Here is a 17678-nt window from a genome sequence, read left to right as displayed (position 1 = left end):
CCATCTTCGGGACAAATGGTGACCCTTAAGCCATTAGATTTCGTTGACATTTCAAAGGGATAACACACTCTTATCTTCTCGTAGTTCAGTGTCCTTGTTTGGATTGCAATTTTCCGTCGAAAAATTACATCGTTTTCCGTGATCACATTTCTCTATTACCTTTTTTCCTCACATATATCAAATCGCTACAGTAATTTTTTCATAAAAAATCATGGAAAATGCAATCCAAACACAACGAAAGCGGTAACCACTGAGCTTGGGTTTTAAAATCCTATTTGGACCGTTAGTGGGGGTTTAGATCCCATTCATAGTAAATTAAATTCTAAAAATTAAGATAAAATACTCTCTTAATCTAGTAAAATTTGTGTATCTATTAGTTCCCAATACAAAGTTTCCCTCTAATCTAAGATAGATAAGTTATATAATACAGTAGGTTTGTTTGGATACCTTAATTATTCCAAATAATATTTCGCTTGCATCATAAACACATTTTCCAACCCACTTTTTTATATTTTTAACCACCTTTTTATCTCACATACATCACATCATTAAAAATGTTACAGTAATTATTCCAAATAATATTTCAAATAATACACTGCCCAAACACTGTAAATTATCAATCGTCGTCTTTCGCCAAAAAAAAAAAAAAAAAATGTAGAAAGCGGTCGGTCTGTGCTGACTTCTAAAGTTTGAACCAGTAAAAACGCGTGGTGGGCCTTGATCACCACTTTCATAAAGGCATGCCGACCGACGGCAGACTAACTCCAAATACTAGAAAAGTCACGCTTCCCGGTGAAAATACAGTACTCTCGTACCCCTTCATTACAGGCTACAGCCATGCCCATCAGGTGGCATGCTATGCTGTCTATTCCGTTCTCCACCCAGGATTTCTTCTTGAATTTGCACGACCATATCCGTGGTTGATATTTTTGGTCAGAGCAACTCCACGCCTGTGAAGATCGGACACGCATGTGCATTAGCAAATGATGATGATATTATCACGGTCGGAATTTTGACTTCTTTTTGCAATCTTCGTTTCATTTTGACTTGAAAAAAGACAAGCTTCGTATTTTATTCAAGAATTAGCAAAATTTATAGATTATGACACTAACACCGCCCGACATTCATTAGGCACTTGAAAAATCAAAGGCCTCTTTTGCAAATTAATGTTTGTGGGCAAAGCATTTTCCAACCCCTGTCAAACGCACCAAACCATGAACAGTTGAGTTGGAAGACCACTAGTTGGAGCAAAAATCTCCGTGTTTCTACCGTTTGCTGAATTGCTGATGCGGGTAGTCGTTCAGCAACAGCTCAACAATTCAATAGCCAATCCCTAGCTACCACTGACGCACTATTACCACTCCACGTGGAATCTATCCTTTCGAGACCCCCTATATCCTCTTCCTCCTCCCACACACTTCCAAGGAAAATTCAGCCTACTCGTCACACGTCCTTTTCTTTTTGTGTTTCCTCTCTCTCTCTCTCTATAATCTATTATAGTATTTGATTTCCCCGGTTGAAACGGAAGGGTTCTTGTTGAACGCTTGAGCAGGATCCCACGATTAGCAAAAGCTTAGAAAGCTTCAGGCAGGGGTCGACTTGAGAACACATAAGTAGCCCCTCTAGCTAGAGGAAAATATGGCTGCAAGTACCACCTTTGCAGCAGTTCCACTTTTGGTAATTCTAGCCGCTGCTATTCTAGGAAACACCGATGCGGCAACTCATGTGGTCGGGGACAGCTTGGGCTGGGCAATCCCCTCCAGTTCTTCGGTCTATCCCAACTGGGCTTCTCAACATACCTTCAAAGTTGGTGATATCTTAGGTACGTACGAGATATTTATGTACCCTGCCCCTACATCTTTGTCACAGGGCACGCTGAACCCTGAATAGATTTGTTTAGCAGCTTTTCTTGATTTCGTTTTTGTTGGACTTAGAATGGATCGATGCTGCTATGAAACTAGTAATATAAAATTCTTGCATAATTGGCATCAGATTTTTTTTTTTGTGTTCAGTTTGATGATACAGGTTAGGATTTCGAGTGTCTTGATAAATGAGTAGTGAAACTTTGTAAATTGTTGCAGTTTTTAACTTCGCAACTGGGGCTCACGATGTGGCCGTAGTTCCAAAGGCAAGTTATGACGGATGCACCTCAAGCAATCCCATCTCACTACAAACTGTTGGTCCGGCAAGAATCAATCTAACCTCCCCAGGGCAGGCATATTTCATTTGCACCTTCGCCCAGCACTGTTCCTTGGGACAAAAATTGACCGTCTCCGTTTCAGGAGGTGGTGCAGCTCCAGCTCCAGCTCCTAAAGCCACCCCTCCACCAGCATCATCGCCACCATCAACACCTCCATCAGCATCCACACCTCCACCCTCATCCACACCTCCGCCAGCATCAACACCGTCAACTACACCTGCACCACCGACTTCGGCACCAGCACCAGCAAAAACACCAGCAGCAGCAACACCAGCCCCAGCACCAAAAACACCAGCGGGTCCAGCACCTACTCCAGCATCAGTGCCAGCACCATCTCCAGCATCAGTGCCGTCATCCTCACCAGCTCCTGGTCCCGGAGGAGCTTCTACACCTTCAAGTGCTCCTGGTCCCGGAGGAGCTTCTGGTCCCGGAGGAGCTCCTACACCCACCTCGCCCGGTGGGGCACCTGGTGGGGGTTCGAGCTCTCCTCCGCCAAGTTCTGCCCCTGTCACGGCCACAGCTACAGCTACTTTATTAGTCATGCTTTTGTCATTTGTCATTGGTATTACGTGTTAGGTTTCTGGGGATATTTTTGGTGTACACTGTCATCCTTTTAGTGGTTGATACATATGTTCGGTGTGACTTGATTTTGATATTTTTTTTTGGGTGTGATTATATTGATTGACGGATTATAGATTTATGGAGATAAATAAAAGTTGCCCTATTTCAGCTGCATTTCTTGATGGATTCTGTGTACGAATTTTAATTTGATAATGTGGCAATTCTTGAGCAGAAATGCGAAGAACCATGGTACAATGGCCATGCCTCTCTTGTAAACTGCCCAAATCGCAGTAAATTGGGGTTTAGGAAGAAGATTGGGATTAATTTCATGCATATTACAGTTTAGGGCTAAAGTTCCAAGAGACATTTGGAAAGCAGGTAGCAGTCCAGCATGTGGTTGTCGACAGTTCATCTTCCACTTTGATTGACCTGATAATTAAAGCAATACGACGGGAAATGGGATGAGGTTGGCAGAAGGCGTTTACTTCTGTACGCCGACTCATTAATGAACCCATGCTGCCTCTTGCACCTTTTCTACCCCAGTCTTTTTTTTTTTTAAATTAATAAAAATGTAAAAAAATCGTTCAACATGAGATATGATTTACATTTCTATTCTAGTAATAGGTTAAACTTGCACTTGAAATAATTTCAAGAAATTTGCAATTTCATAACAAATATAATGGATTTAAATTATTTTAAATAGATCTGAAAAATATATAAATTGCTGTAACTCTTTTTTTTTGCATGTTTCAATCGTCAGATATATTAATTAATGGGTTCAAACTCCAATAATTTTGATGAGATCTTATGAGATAAATAAATCGCTCTAACTCTGTTCTGGGCATGTAATCAATGGGTTCAAGCTCCTTGATGAGATTTGTTGAGATACACCATAAACCAAAAAAATTTCAGATTTGACAATTAATTCTGAAATAAATTCAGATCAAACAATAAAATAATGATAAAAACAAAAAATTCTCACTAAAAACTTCTAGAAGAAACAGAAAATTCTCACTATGAACCTCTAAGAGAAACAAAAGACTCATTAAGAAAGTTTAGGAGAGATTTTATTGAAAAACACAATAAAACGAGATCCATGGAATGGACCCTCCCAAAGAGAAAGACCGCCCGCGAAAATGAGAAGTATTAGATAGAAGTCAGAGAAAATGAGAGGTAGAAAGAGAGAGCTTTTTTTTTTTTTTTTTTTTTAAATTTAAATAGGTTTTTTCCCCTAATCCTGGCGGAGTCGGACTTCATAAACTACTGGAAATTATTAGTGAAATTCTTTGCACGAACAGAGGTTCCAATTGTGATAAATTCGTCAGATTAAAATTTTGGAACGAGGCGTCTCATTTGGTATGAAAATGAAACAGCATAATTGCAGGATTTAGTGTTGTGATTGATTGGGGTAAAAATGAAAAGCTTTGAAGTTAATCTTGATTTGATGTGATCTGAACCTTTTTTATTAATAGGATAAATTACACTTCTTTCATTGTTGTTTAGAACTTTTTCATATAACTCTTCTACAATTTCAAAAGTTACAGTAGTCTGAATTAAAGTAACAAAATGATGAAACTTGTCATTCATAACGGGGCTGATTAAAATATCTAAAATATCTCGATGCCAAAATAAAATTTATTTGTTAACCATAAAGGGATCATTTGAAGATTTTAAAAATCATAAGAAAGTTATTTGGAAAAGCATTAAACTACTTGAGGTAATGTACAATTTACCCTTATTTAATATGTTGAATCAAAATATCGAACGGTGCCGACAAAACTTTGGTTGTCTTTACCAAGAGCACCAAGAAAAGTCAGTCAACTAGTTACCAAAGTGTCAGGCCAATGAGTTCAATATTACTGAGCAAATTAACTAATACCTGTTGGTAACCCCAAATTTCAATCCTTACCTTCCACCGTGCTTGCAACTTAATTGTATTTGCCACCTTCGTGCGACTTCCTCTTATAGGGTTTTCCGTCGATTATACTCTCCCTTTCCCTAGACTAGGTTAGAGTAGGTTATACAACTGTTATTGTTGTGACAAAAAAAAAAAAAAAAACTAACATCATGTTTGTATGTGTGGGATATAATTCTCATAATCAGTGGTAAAAACATGGGATTTTTTTTTCTTTATTTCGATGTTTGGTTGAAAAGATTGGTTAAAATGATAAAAATATTGATTGCTTAGAGATGTGATCCAAGTCCGACAACATGCTTGAAAACAGCAGACTTTCCATATTAAATTATGGTCGGTATCTCCGGAAGTAATGAATCAATCTGCAACGTTTGTTAGTAAAAGATTTTGGTTGGTGCTAATTGAAATAGTCGTGGAATTCACTGGGCCTTCGTCATACAATATAAGCAACATAAAACCTAGGAGATACATTCTCGATGCCACCGAGTTGCCTTCCCATCATGTTTTCAGTTCAACCCCAGATCAATTTTTTAAGACCCTGGCTACATACATTATTGTTTGTCTATGCCCTAATAAAAAGTGATTCATTCAAGGTAAAGGGCAATAATATCACACAGACAACCGATCAATACTACTCGTTCTCTTCACTAACTGCAGATAATAGTAGAGCATCATTGAATTGTTACAAATCTTTGAATTGTTCCAGCGATTACTTAAATGGATGCCCTCCCCATGAGTTGACATCTGCCGATTGCTGATCCAATTGCTTACTCCTCATTTCGCAACAAACGTAGGCCAACCAAAGTGAATTATACTATTGCATTACGTATCCATATTATGGAGGCATTTGTCAATTGACGATGAAATGGCCCTCCCTACCAACTCCCCATGACTACGAGGCTTCTTTATCCTTGGATTTCGTCCTATATAAAGAGCAGGCACCAATGAGTAGTTTTACAGTCCTCAACTTTCAACATAAAGAAGTAGGGTGGCCGGAGGACGCAGGGAGAAGCAAAGGATGGCCGGAGCAAAGGATTCGTTGGTGGTAATGGAGATCCTGGTGGTGGCAGCTGCTACGCTAGTAGTTCACACCTTAGCAGCCACCACGTACCACGTAGGGGACACCTTCGGCTGGCAAGTCCCCTCTGGTGGGTATAACTATTCCAACTGGGCTGCCCAACACACTTTCGTTGCTGGGGATAGTCTGGGTAAGTTTTTTTGGCCCATCTGAACTCCTTGGCCCGGTAGAAGTAAGATTGAGTGTTTGTATATTTGTATATTCCGGAGTCCGGATGGCTGCTAAAAAAATTGGAAGCAAACCTAACAGTCTGAGAAGAGTTCGATCCAATTAGATTCGTTTACAAAAACTATTCGTGAATTATTTCTTGTGCTTGTTCCAGTCAACTTAAATTTTGGTTCCTAGACCTAGTGGAAGGCTGGCTGGAACTTAAGCTGTAGCATGTAGCAGCGTAAATTGGTAGCTTTTTGTTATTTCAACCATTTTCGAACTTGATGAAGTCAATGATAACAACCAGTAATTGAAAAAGATTTGGATCTTTTTTCTTTTCTTTTTTTTTTAAAATATTGGGGGTAATAATAATCTGCTGTTCCGATATGCTACATGGGTTGCAGTGTTCGACTTCACGACCGGAGCACACACCGCAGCCCAAGTTGTACAGAACGCTTACGACAATTGCAACACAGCCAATACCATAAGCAATCAAGTAAATGGTCCGGCCACCTTCACCCTGGCCGCTGGGACATCTTATTACATATGCACCCTCCACTGTTCTCAGGGGCAAAAGCTAGTAGTCAGCGTTGGATCTTCCGCAGGATCACCCTCCGGCAGCCCCGCACCTCGGTCGTCCCCCGGTAGTGGTACTTTCTCGCCTCCACCGCCACCAAGCTCTGCTACCCCAACTCGGGCCGTTGCTGCTGCTTCTTTGATTTTTCTGTCCGTTTTCGCGGCTTTCTTTTGCTAGTATTCACGTACCATTAGCACGTCTAATAAGTAATGATACGATTGATTACGTTTGCTTGTATATGTATCTAGTTCTAATCTTATCAGAGTATATGTCCCGTCGCTGTACACAGCTCACACTACTCTTTGTGGACGCCACTGCCAGGAGTAGTTGTAGTGGTGCCGGTAAACTATGACATCGGAGTCCCTGTACTTATTCGATGAATGATTGCTGCGCAGTTTTATTTTATCTTAATGTTTCTCTCAATAAATCCTTCATAAATACCTTCTTTCTTATCTGAACTATTAAATATTTTTCTCATTTCTGCATAAGGGAACTAGACACAGCGGAGAAATCAGAAAAGTTGGATCTTTCATTTGAAAGCCAGAGTCAAGTTACACACCAGTCAAACAATACTAATACGGAGCTACTATCGTCCACGTAGTGATCTTTTATTTTGAGTACTAGTAGAAGATACGGTATTCCCGTTCCCAAAACGAACAAACAATAGCTCCTAATTACTAGATGGCTGAAGGATTAGTCCGGCCATATCCTTCGAATGAATTGGTTAAGGTTGGTCTGGTGGTTTTTTTTTTTTTAAACGTAAACTTCTCGGTGTCCGGTGACTGCATTCGACTCGATTAATCTGAAGTTGAACATTATCAAATCTCTTTCAGGATTGGCTCTTCCAATGTTATTTTTTTCATCCACAAATCTCGAATGCAAGACTTTGTTTAAATGGTATCAAACCTTTTTTTTTAATTGGATCAAGTAGGCAGAGGAATGGTGTCAAACTTATTACTACTTGATCTAGTTGGTGTCTAGTTATTATTTTTTTATAAGGATAATTTCATAAACTCTTTTTAAGTTTCTAATAATTTCACTGATCTCTTTTGAGATTTCGAAAATCACAATTATCTCCTCTAGTTTGACACTTTTGGTAACCAAACCTTAGATTTGGTCAAAAATTTGAAATAAATTCCCTAAAATGCTATCAATTTATGAAGTTTATATTACTTTCCAAAATAATTGTAAAATATATAGCACAAATATAAGGAAAAAGTTCAAGTCTTTAATACTTGTATTTATTATTTGATAAGCAATTATTACACTAATTTTATCGTGATCATAAGCAACTTCACATGATGCATTAGTGGTATATACTAAATTTTTTTTTAAATTGGAGAAGAAAGTATCATCATTATCCTTTTGGAGTATGTAGATTTTTGGATTATTGGAACTATCCAAATCTAATAGTAGTCTTGGACAGCTTCTTTTTTAAGTTATTATTGATTTTGATACATAAAAAAAGGATCAACTAAAAAACTGAATCACATTCAAAATCGCAACTAGGGTTAGCATTTATAGTTTTGTGGTTTTACTCTCAAAATATTAAAAAAAAAGGCATAAGGAGAGAAAATTATAAATCCCATTCTTTGTGTATACATACATGACAAGGGAGTTTTATTAAAATAGTAAGATTAATATTATCATTTTAGATGAGTATAGGAGACAGGTGTAATTTTTAAAATCTTGAGAGAGTTCAGTGAAATTGTTTTTGAAGAGTAAAAATTCCAATAGCAATTTTGACTATCCTTGCTTTTCAGTTGGAAAAAAATGTGTCAAGGAACATAAGTCAAAAGAGAATATGAACACCTCAAAACAGCTTTTTTAGTTGTAGAATAATCATAATAAGTTAAACTTTCATCGTCTAATAACAAGCCGTAAATAAGCTACCTAGCTACGTACGTAGGTTTGAGTATGACATTTAACTAGAGACCTTCTCTCCCAGGCTGGGCTTTTACCCATTCGAACAGTAGAAACTATACCAAAATAACTCACCTGTAGCTGAATAGTTTATTGTAAATTTGTAACCGACTTGAAAAAAATATATCATGAAAACGTCATAGATGGCATGACAAAGCTTACTCAGCTCGCTAACAACTCTTCCACTTCCGGGTCGTGGTTGACGAGGTAAAAACTATGGTGGAGTCTATAGACTATACGCGTGTGCCTGTCCCAGAAATTCCCATATTTTTGCCCACTTCTTTAGACTTTTCAGATGAAAACCGGTGATTTTATATCATACCCAGATGCGTCCTTTTTTGACAATTGGCTAACTTAATAAGAGTATTACCTTAGAAAATGGATATGTGTTTACTAATCACCCCGATAGAGATTGCAGGAGATGAAACGTAGCCCTTAGGCGACTTCTCAAACTATATATCTTTATCGTATCAGTTATTTCTGGCCAACTTCGTTTAATTTGAAGCAGTAAAGGACTCATCACAAAACTCTAGAACTTGATGCATGGTCGGAGACTTAAAGAGTACCAAGACATGTAGGATGTGCAATGGAAGAGCAACTGTACCTTCTTTATGAAAAATTTGGGGAGGCGTTTATTCTTCATGAATGAATGTATGCTAGAAAATTTTATATTTCTCCCAACACGAGTAATCAACTGTTGCCTTGAGTCTTTGCCGGAAGATGAAAGAAAAATCATATTGATCTAGACGTCAAGAAACACATAGGGGGATTCAGAAGAGGCTGGCCAAAGATTTTCTTGAACCACAATCCATTAAACTTTTCGTTGATGATCTAGAAAAATAAATAAACGCGAGGAATTTGACTTATTTTACGACACCATTTTCAATTTCGTCACAAAACGTGCTAAGCTTTTCTTCCACCAAATGTGGAAATGTAAGCCATCTTTTTGTGACCCAAAAAAAAAAAAAAAGAAGAAGAAGATTCATTTCGGAATGCTTTGATTGGTGACACGCGGGGTCATTGCGAACCTTCCATGTAGTCGTTCAATCAAAACCCTCTAGAGTCGAGGGAATGAAGGTCGTCAGAATGAGTGGGATGTTGCATGGTTAGTCATTCAATAATTTCGGGGAGTTTTCAGTTCATGTCTAGAAGTTTGGTCAGCTTCAAAGTAGTTGGACACAGTTTTCCCTAATTAATGTTATAACTGAGCTGAGGTTCATCATTCTGCGCTGCCAAATTTGGCCTGATTGATTAAAACCAAAAGAAAAAGAAAGCCTGGTATGTGAACCGATACAGTCGTGATTTTGATTTCAATGACTCAGTCTCTCGCTGCTTGTCAGATAATTAAAATTTCCTTCCTTATTACGCCAATTGATCAAAAAGTCTCTAGGCAGTTCAAATGTCAGAAAACAAAAGCCAACAATCGTGACCCAGTACCCCTCCAAGTCCAGAATGTAGACCCCTCGGCAGCACAAAAAATGTCAGCATAATATCATTACTTATAAATCAACTTTCTCTGGTAGAGTTGGCCACCAAATGAATTATGGGATGTGAGTTCTAAGAGTTTAAATTTTACCTTCTATTAATATGTATGTGATTTTTTCTAAATTCATACGGGTGCATCTCCGGTCAGATGATGGTTCAGTCCTCGTCGGTTCTCTCAAATCAGTTGAACCACCCTTAGAATAGGTTATAATAGGAATAGAAGTAAGTTAGGATAGATATGCCGTTACGCAATAAAATCATTACTTATAAATTGGTTTCGGAGAAGTTACATATGTTTCATCAGCGCAGAGAAAGAGAATTAATTAGAGAAACTTCTAAAGTCTGCGGTTTCCTTTTCTTTACTTATTGGAAGTCAAGCAGAGCATCTCTATAAATACAGAGCTGAAATATCTCACATTTCAATGTCACAGTCGCGCCCTTAGTTATAATCACATTTCCAAGTCACTTGTATCGAACCAAAACCATTAGCATCTTCTCTACACACCATGAGGAATAACAGGTTGGCATTATCCGCTATAACGGTTGCTATGATAGCATTAGCATCTTCTCTACACACCATCGACGCCCAAAGAGTTCATGTTGTTGGAGATAGGTTAGGATGGATAGTACCTCCAGGAGGTTCCATTGCTTATTCCACCTGGGCTGGCTTGCAAGTCTTCTCCGTGGGAGACATTCTTCGTATGTATTAATCAAAAGAACTGCTTTTTGCTTTTGATCATTTTCAAGCTTTTCTCTTTTGTGATTAGTTATGTTATGGACATGCATGGCGTGGTTTTAATAATTGGTAATGAATTAATTAAATCTGCAGTGTTCAATTTCACGACTGGGCAACAAGACGTTGCTAGAGTTACAAAGGAAGCATTTGATGCCTGCAATTCGACCAACCCCATATCGATTCAGACAACAGGTCCAGCAAATTATACTCTTAGCTCGGCCGGAGAGTACTATTTCATAAGCACCCAAGACGAGCACTGTTTCTTCGGGCAAAAGTTGGCCATCAGTGTAAATCAAGCATCTTCCGGGCCAAGTGCTAGTCCTGCCCCTGCTGCTTCCAGAACACCAGTCACCTATATCGTTGGAGATGATCTTGGGTGGATTGTCCCTCCTGGTGGTAAAATTGCTTACGAGACTTGGGCTTACGACAAGATTTTCACCGTGGGAGACACTCTAGGTATAGAACATTCATTGTCGTTCTTCTCTTTCTGTGTCTGAATGCAAAAACTGAAACCCATGACTTCCCTTCTTAGGCATACGCCGAGATGTCAATTAAGTTGAAAAATCTAACTGAATTGAGATATCGGTTATCTAGTGCATCTGAATTTTAGCTTGAGATTTGTGCATGATCATCGATCACGCCGAAGTTTGATGGGTTTGTCAAAACGATTTTTTATGCAGTGTTCAATTTTACTACTGGAGAACAAGACGTTGCTAGAGTGACCAAGGAAGCTTTTGACACATGCAATTCAACAAACCCTCTATCACTTCAGACAACAGGTCCGGCAAGTTACACTCTTAACTCCACCGGAGAATACTACTTCATAAGCACCTTGGACAGTCACTGTTTCTTAGGGCAAAAGTTGGCCATCATTGTGACCAGTGGATCTCCTGGACCGCCAAGCTCTAGTCCTGTCCCTCCGTCCCCAAGAGCGCCGGTCACCTACATTGTCGGAGATCTCCTTGGGTGGCTTGTCCCTCCAGGTGGTCCAATTGCTTATGAGACTTGGGCGTATGACAAGACGTTCGCCGTGGGAGACATTCTAGGTACGCAACTTTTTTTGTCCTGAATGGTTGCTTCACTTGTAAAACACCATTTAATCAAATTTACCAAGTTATCTTGAGTTGCATGGTCTAGCTCTTCTAAATAATCAATTCATATTCATTAAGCTATCCAAGTCGCACCTTTTTTTTTTTTTAATCCACAGTCAACACTAGGGGACACACAACCTCAATCACGTTCTAGAAGGAATGAATTTTTCAAAAACAAGGAATTTACTTAGGAATAAGACTACTGAAGCAAATCCAGCTTAGCAAACATAGTCAAATGAATTTAATTCTAGAACATCACGTAGTGCATTATAGTCATTGGTCTATTAATTTATGCAAATAAAATGTAGGAGTAATATCAGTCACGCAATAATCGGCAAAATTTGAAGGGGAAAAAAAAAACTTGATTCTCTCCTTACCAACGAAAACTTGATTCTTTCCCTTTATACAGTATTCAACTTTGCCAACGCAACGCAAGATGTGGCTGAGGTGACCAAGTCAGCTTATAGCGGCTGTGACACCAGTAGTCCTCTCAGAGTCATAAGCACCAGTCCGGCGAGGATCATATTAACTTCCGCCGGCGAACATTTCTACACGTCCACATACTTCACGCATTGTAGCCTGGGACAAAAGCTAGCCATTAACGTCACCGACTCTGGCTCCCCCAGCATAGCCCAACCTCCATTAAATGCACTTTCTCCTGCTGGAGGACCCAATGGGGCTCCCGTTCCCTTCAACTCAGCCTCCCATCATGCCGCCTTGGGCTTCTTCGCCTCCTTAGCTATTGCTTTCGCATCCCTCTTCGTCTTTTAGAACCTATATATGTTGGATTCTTAGTATACCCATTAATTTTTCTTTGCCTCGATATTGATCTTGATCTGTGTATTTAGCATTTTTATTCTTTTCTTTTTTTTTTAATACACGGATTGGTGAGGTATCATTATTCATTAGACGATACAGTTTGTTTATCGACAATAAATATGTTTCTTGTTGATTCCTTGTACCTGGATTAAACTTCGAAATTGCGGTGAACTCCATGAACATATCAAACTAATAAACACCATGCAACAAAATCTGTTCTCTTCCTCTTTTTTTTTTATTTGTGTTTTATTGCTCAAGCATTGGTAACTTGGTGAGGAGAGATTCTTCTCCGGCACACGTACGTTTATGTTGTGCTAAATGCTGCAGGCGGAGCCAAACAACAAAGTCTTCCAAACAATTCAAGCATATCGCTGTTAAATGAACCCGAATTAAACAATTCAATTCCGTAGAACGAAAAACTTTGACGCAGAAAGTAGAGGTTTTCATGAGTAACAGTACTGGGAGTAATGCTCAAACATCAATGTACATGTGCACGATAATGCCGTAATTTGGACTGACTAAACTAATGAAAGTCTTTTCGTGAAAGAAAGGAAAAATAAAATAAAGGGCATTGCAGTATTGACTTATCATTGTGTTTCTTGTTCAATTGTTACTATTAAACTTTTTCTTGTGCTATTTGGTCCCCAATCTGGCACATTTGTGGAAGGGTGCTAATTTCTTGATTAATGAGACAACCAAAAAAATAAAAAAAAATCATGGTTAGGGTTGAATTTTTCTTTTTTGTTTGTTTTTGGACGCGACTTACTTGTGGCCGCATAGGCACATGACTTCATTGGTCAAGAACTTGGACACAAATATCTGGCACAATTACCAAATTTTTTTATTAAATCTTGAAAATATCAAGTGTTATGGACGGACCTATGGTTGATTTGAAAAGAAGTTAACCTATACTATGAAAAAGTTTCCACTTTGTAACTATAGAATGCCAGATGCACTATCAAAAATCAAAGCAACTATGGGCAATGCCCTATTGTACTGCCAAAGTCCAATTTGCACCAGTAAGCAGAACTCTCCTCCATCCAGCTACTACATCTCTCATAAGGCCTGAAGTGTGTCTCCCTTGAAATAGAGCCAAGTTTCTGACTCGCCATATCTGATACACAATGCACGAAAGCAGTAACTGTTTCAGACAACTAGCAAAGAAATTGGTGGTCCAACGAGTAAATAACCGCTCAAGTCCAACAGACCAGGGGAATAGATGCTAGTTGCTACATGGGCAGGCTCAGTGAATAAATGCTATGACCCAAAGGTGGAAGAAGCCACGGCAGTCAGATTAGCGCTAATAAATGCTAAAGATGAACAATGGCAGAAGATTGAAATCCAATCTGATTGCAAAGCTGTAATAGACAAAATCAATGAGGGATCGATGCTCAGGAGACAACTCTGCATTGGAACAATTTTGGAAGATTTTCAGCAGATGAGGAAGGGTTTTAGTCAATGTTGCTTCTCATTTACTAGACTAGAAGAGAAGGCAACTTTGTCAGTCATTTAATAGCAAAATTTGCCTGTAATGAACTTATTTGCAAGGTTGACTTCCCCCAACTGGCTCATGCAAGCAGCCAGGGACGACATTAGAGCAGTTGCTCACAACTTGTAATTATTGTGCTATTAATGCTTCCTGTGTTTTTTTTTAGAGAAAAAAAAAAAAAAAAGAGACCAGGGAAATACTCCCCGATAGACAGCACAAAAGGACTGAAACTTATGTCAAATTGCAGCAGTAAAAGATTAATACATATAGAAGCAGCGGACGTGTTTGGTTGTTTACAAACACCTTTGTATACTCTTTTTCTTGCTAATCAATGGAAATTTCATACTGCCCAAAAAAAAAAGAAAGAAAGAAAGAAAGAAAAGATTTTATGTTGACTTTTCATACGTAAAACGCGAATTGTCACATGCATGTGAGCATTATGCACGGTACATTATAATGTAGAAACGTTTGTGTTCATCTTACGTGTTTCTGCATTAGAATACAAGTCAATTAGGTATTCATCTCCACTTAAGAAGTTCTTTCCACATGGAAGAAAATGAATTATATTTAACGGAATGGTAAACAATGATACTCTACATGTGAAAATCTCTAAATGAAAGCATCTGCTATTTATTTTGTTATATCAAATTTTAACTTATAAATTGTACAATGATTAGAAATGAACTTAACAAAAATATAATACACTATGATATATATATATATATATATAATCCTGATTAATCCTCTAATATATGGTTTGGCGATCAAATTTTTAACACTTTGTAACACCTCTTTATCTAATATGTTCGGATCTTATTTGATTTGTAGTTTTCTAAGAAAAATTTTTTCGTAAACACATTTTTTAATCATTTTGTCATTTCACACACATCAATTTAATACAAGCCTTTTTTTTTTTTTTTTTTTACAAAAATTGTAAAAAAAAATAGCAATCCAATTTGCGGCATTCTCATTGGGTGTTCAAACTTGCTTGAAACCATTAATAGTGCCCCATAAAGAAAACGACGAAAGATAGATAGTTAGCTATTCTACCGTGCGACTGGGTAAGTGGAGAAGACTTTGACTCCAGAATTTCCCAAAGTTGAACCTGTCGTAATTATTAAAATATATTAACACGATTGCAGTCATTCCAATCAATTACTGCATCAGGATTATGTATTTCTAGAATTTCCCCGAGTAGGAAAGACCGAGGCCGCCTTCACAAGATGGGAGAAAGTATGTAGTAGTAGTTTAATTTTCAAAATTCCTCCAACTTTGTTTTCAAAAATTCTTACCTTGACTCTGTTAATTAAAAAAAAAACGTAGAAGAAAAGAAAAACGTCCCACTTTCATTCACTCCAATCCAGATAAAAGGAGAAACAAAAATAATTTCATTATTTGAGATCAGGCGAGTAACATTTTATTAATAAGAAAGCAAAGATTAATCAAAACTAAGATTCAAAGACAATGACCGAGTAAGAGAGGATCCAAAAAGTCTCAAGAAAGTTGGTAAGCATTTCACCAGTTCCCACTGTTCAGGCGGCCACAAACTAAACGAGCGATCTTTCTAGGACACGACTTGTTATTTATTCCCATATGATATGATTCCCGCGAGAAGAAGAAAAAAAAACTCCTTCAATGCGAAATAGTCATTACTCATTAGTCCCAAAACACGGCCACCACCCGTACGTGGACCAGTTTGGCCCCCAATCTAATTAAAGAATGACTTGGCTTTTTATTAAAAAAACACTAAGAGTCAATCTCAACTACGTCCATTAGTTGGCTCTGTTCTTTCTTTCTAGATTGGTTCGAAATTTCGCGTGCCTAAATTCGCTAGGGTGGGGGTGGGGGTGGGGGATGTGATTTTCCAGTTTGTGAGGCTACGACACGGCTTCTTGGAGGTACGACCTGGTGCAAGAGTCCCTATAAATACCGGAGGAACAAATTGTCCACCTCCACAAACTTTGAGGCTCTCTTCACATAAAGCAAGAGAGAGTACCAAATCGGATTTGGAAGTGAATTCAAGTAGGGGCGATCTGAAGTTCAAGAACACAGCAAAGGGCAGGCAAAATGGCAGGCAAGTTTAATATCATACTGCTCGTTGTTGCAGTTCTAGCTGCTGCATTACAGTGCTCAGTAGCACAAAGAACACATGTAGTCGGTGATTCATTGGGTTGGACATTCCCACCTGGCGGCGCCGTCGCCTACACCACCTGGGCTGCCAGCCAGACTTTCACCGTCGGAGATGTTCTCGGTAAGCACCATCTCCTCCGACCACAACCATTTCTTTTTCTCTTACTAAACACAAACAACGTGACTAATTTATAATCATAGTGTTGCACTGCATTTAATACGCATCTCATGCTTGTGTTGGATATTAATTAATTGTGCAGTGTTCAACTTCACGACGGGATCACATGATGTAGCCCAGGTGAGTAGGACATCTTTTGATGGATGCAACACCGCCAGTCCCATCTCCCTCGTCAGAAACGGCCCAGCAAACGTCACCTTAAACACTACCGGGGAACACTACTACATTTGCACCTTCTCAGGCCACTGTAACTTGGGAATGAAGCTGGCTATCAATGTTTCTGCCGCTCCTTCCACCTCTCCACCACCTCAATCCCCTGTTCCTGCACCCTCCCCCAGCTCTACAACCCCAAAAACTTACGTCGTTGGAGATAGCTTGGGCTGGACTGTCCCTCCTGCTGGCTCCATTGCCTACCGAACTTGGGCAGCCGGCAAGACTTTCATGGTTGGCGACATTCTAGGTAAAGCAAATCCATTCCAATCTTATCAGAACCAAATAAAAACTACTTGTATAATAACACGAATGACTTGAAAGCGTTGATTTTTGTTCCTTATCTTAGAACATATGCCAAATTTTATTGGTTACTGACATGCATATATTTCACAATATTGCATTAATAATGCAGTGTTCAACTTTACAACTGGAGCTCATGATGTTGCTGTGGTGACATCAAAGGCAGCCTATGATTCCTGCAACACCTCTGCCACCGGAGCCACAATTAACACCGGTCCAGCCAGAATTACCCTGACCACCCCAGGTCAACATTTCTACATATGCACCATCCCTCGACACTGCTCACTCGGCCAAAAGCTAGCCATCAACGTCACCGGAACTGCTGCCACTCCATCACCAACTCCAGCCCCCACCAGGCCTCCATCCGGCCCTGCCTCTGCTCCTGCTCCTTCATCGACCGGCGCAACTCCGCCTTCCAGCTCTTCCACCCCACCACCCTCTGGCTCTCCTAGCACGTCACCTTCTGGCTCTACCACTCCATCTCCGTCTGGTTCTCCAGGTGGTGTCTCAGCTCCTCCTCCACCAAACTCTGCTCCATCTTTTGCAGTAGCAGCGTTGCCATTCACTTTCTTGTCGATTGCCTTGGCTTTCTTGTATTAGATTTAGCTAGCGACCATTGACGACTTTTATTGTTTGCGATTATTTTATTTTTGTTACCATTTTGGCATTACTGCTATTGTTATTCAGATTGAACCATTTTGTATACCAATAAAAATAGAATAATTACACTGAATTCCATATTTTTCAGTCATCCGTTGGGTATTATTCCGTTAGATTGATTGTGATATTTCAATTTTTCAGCCATTGATTTGATTGATAAATTGTGTAATTGA

General features: G+C 39.0%; 4 protein-coding genes across 4 annotated transcripts; all 4 read left to right on the top strand.

Moving 5' to 3' along the window:
- Window positions 1–1232: 1232 nt before the first annotated feature.
- LOC113773164 (blue copper protein-like) lies at window positions 1233–2943 on the top strand. The gene is made up of 2 exons (XM_027317726.1): window positions 1233–1822; window positions 2082–2943. The coding sequence occupies exons 1-2, from the start codon at window positions 1639–1641 to the stop codon at window positions 2774–2776; spliced, it is 879 nt and encodes a 292-aa protein (XP_027173527.1). The 5' UTR covers window positions 1233–1638; the 3' UTR covers window positions 2777–2943.
- Window positions 2944–5358: 2415 nt separating this feature from the next.
- LOC113775905 (umecyanin-like) lies at window positions 5359–6862 on the top strand. The gene is made up of 2 exons (XM_027320956.1): window positions 5359–5884; window positions 6309–6862. Exons 1-2 carry the CDS (start codon window positions 5695–5697, stop codon window positions 6656–6658), a joined length of 540 nt encoding a protein of 179 aa, XP_027176757.1. The 5' UTR covers window positions 5359–5694; the 3' UTR covers window positions 6659–6862.
- Window positions 6863–10345: 3483 nt separating this feature from the next.
- Window positions 10346–12688, top strand: LOC113775880. The gene is made up of 4 exons (XM_027320923.1): window positions 10346–10588; window positions 10719–11081; window positions 11306–11671; window positions 12126–12688. Exons 1-4 carry the CDS (start codon window positions 10396–10398, stop codon window positions 12485–12487), a joined length of 1284 nt encoding a protein of 427 aa, XP_027176724.1. The 5' UTR covers window positions 10346–10395; the 3' UTR covers window positions 12488–12688.
- Window positions 12689–15971: 3283 nt separating this feature from the next.
- On the top strand, window positions 15972–17599 carry LOC113775151 (blue copper protein-like). The gene is made up of 3 exons (XM_027319910.1): window positions 15972–16275; window positions 16415–16792; window positions 16958–17599. Exons 1-3 carry the CDS (start codon window positions 16092–16094, stop codon window positions 17443–17445), a joined length of 1050 nt encoding a protein of 349 aa, XP_027175711.1. The 5' UTR covers window positions 15972–16091; the 3' UTR covers window positions 17446–17599.
- The last annotated feature ends 79 nt before the right edge of the window (window positions 17600–17678 follow it).

Source organism: Coffea eugenioides, chromosome 6 (genome assembly GCF_003713205.1).
Source record: "Coffea eugenioides isolate CCC68of chromosome 6, Ceug_1.0, whole genome shotgun sequence".
Lineage (NCBI taxonomy): Eukaryota > Viridiplantae > Streptophyta > Magnoliopsida > Gentianales > Rubiaceae > Coffea > Coffea eugenioides.
This window is presented reverse-complemented; position numbering and strand designations above follow the sequence as displayed.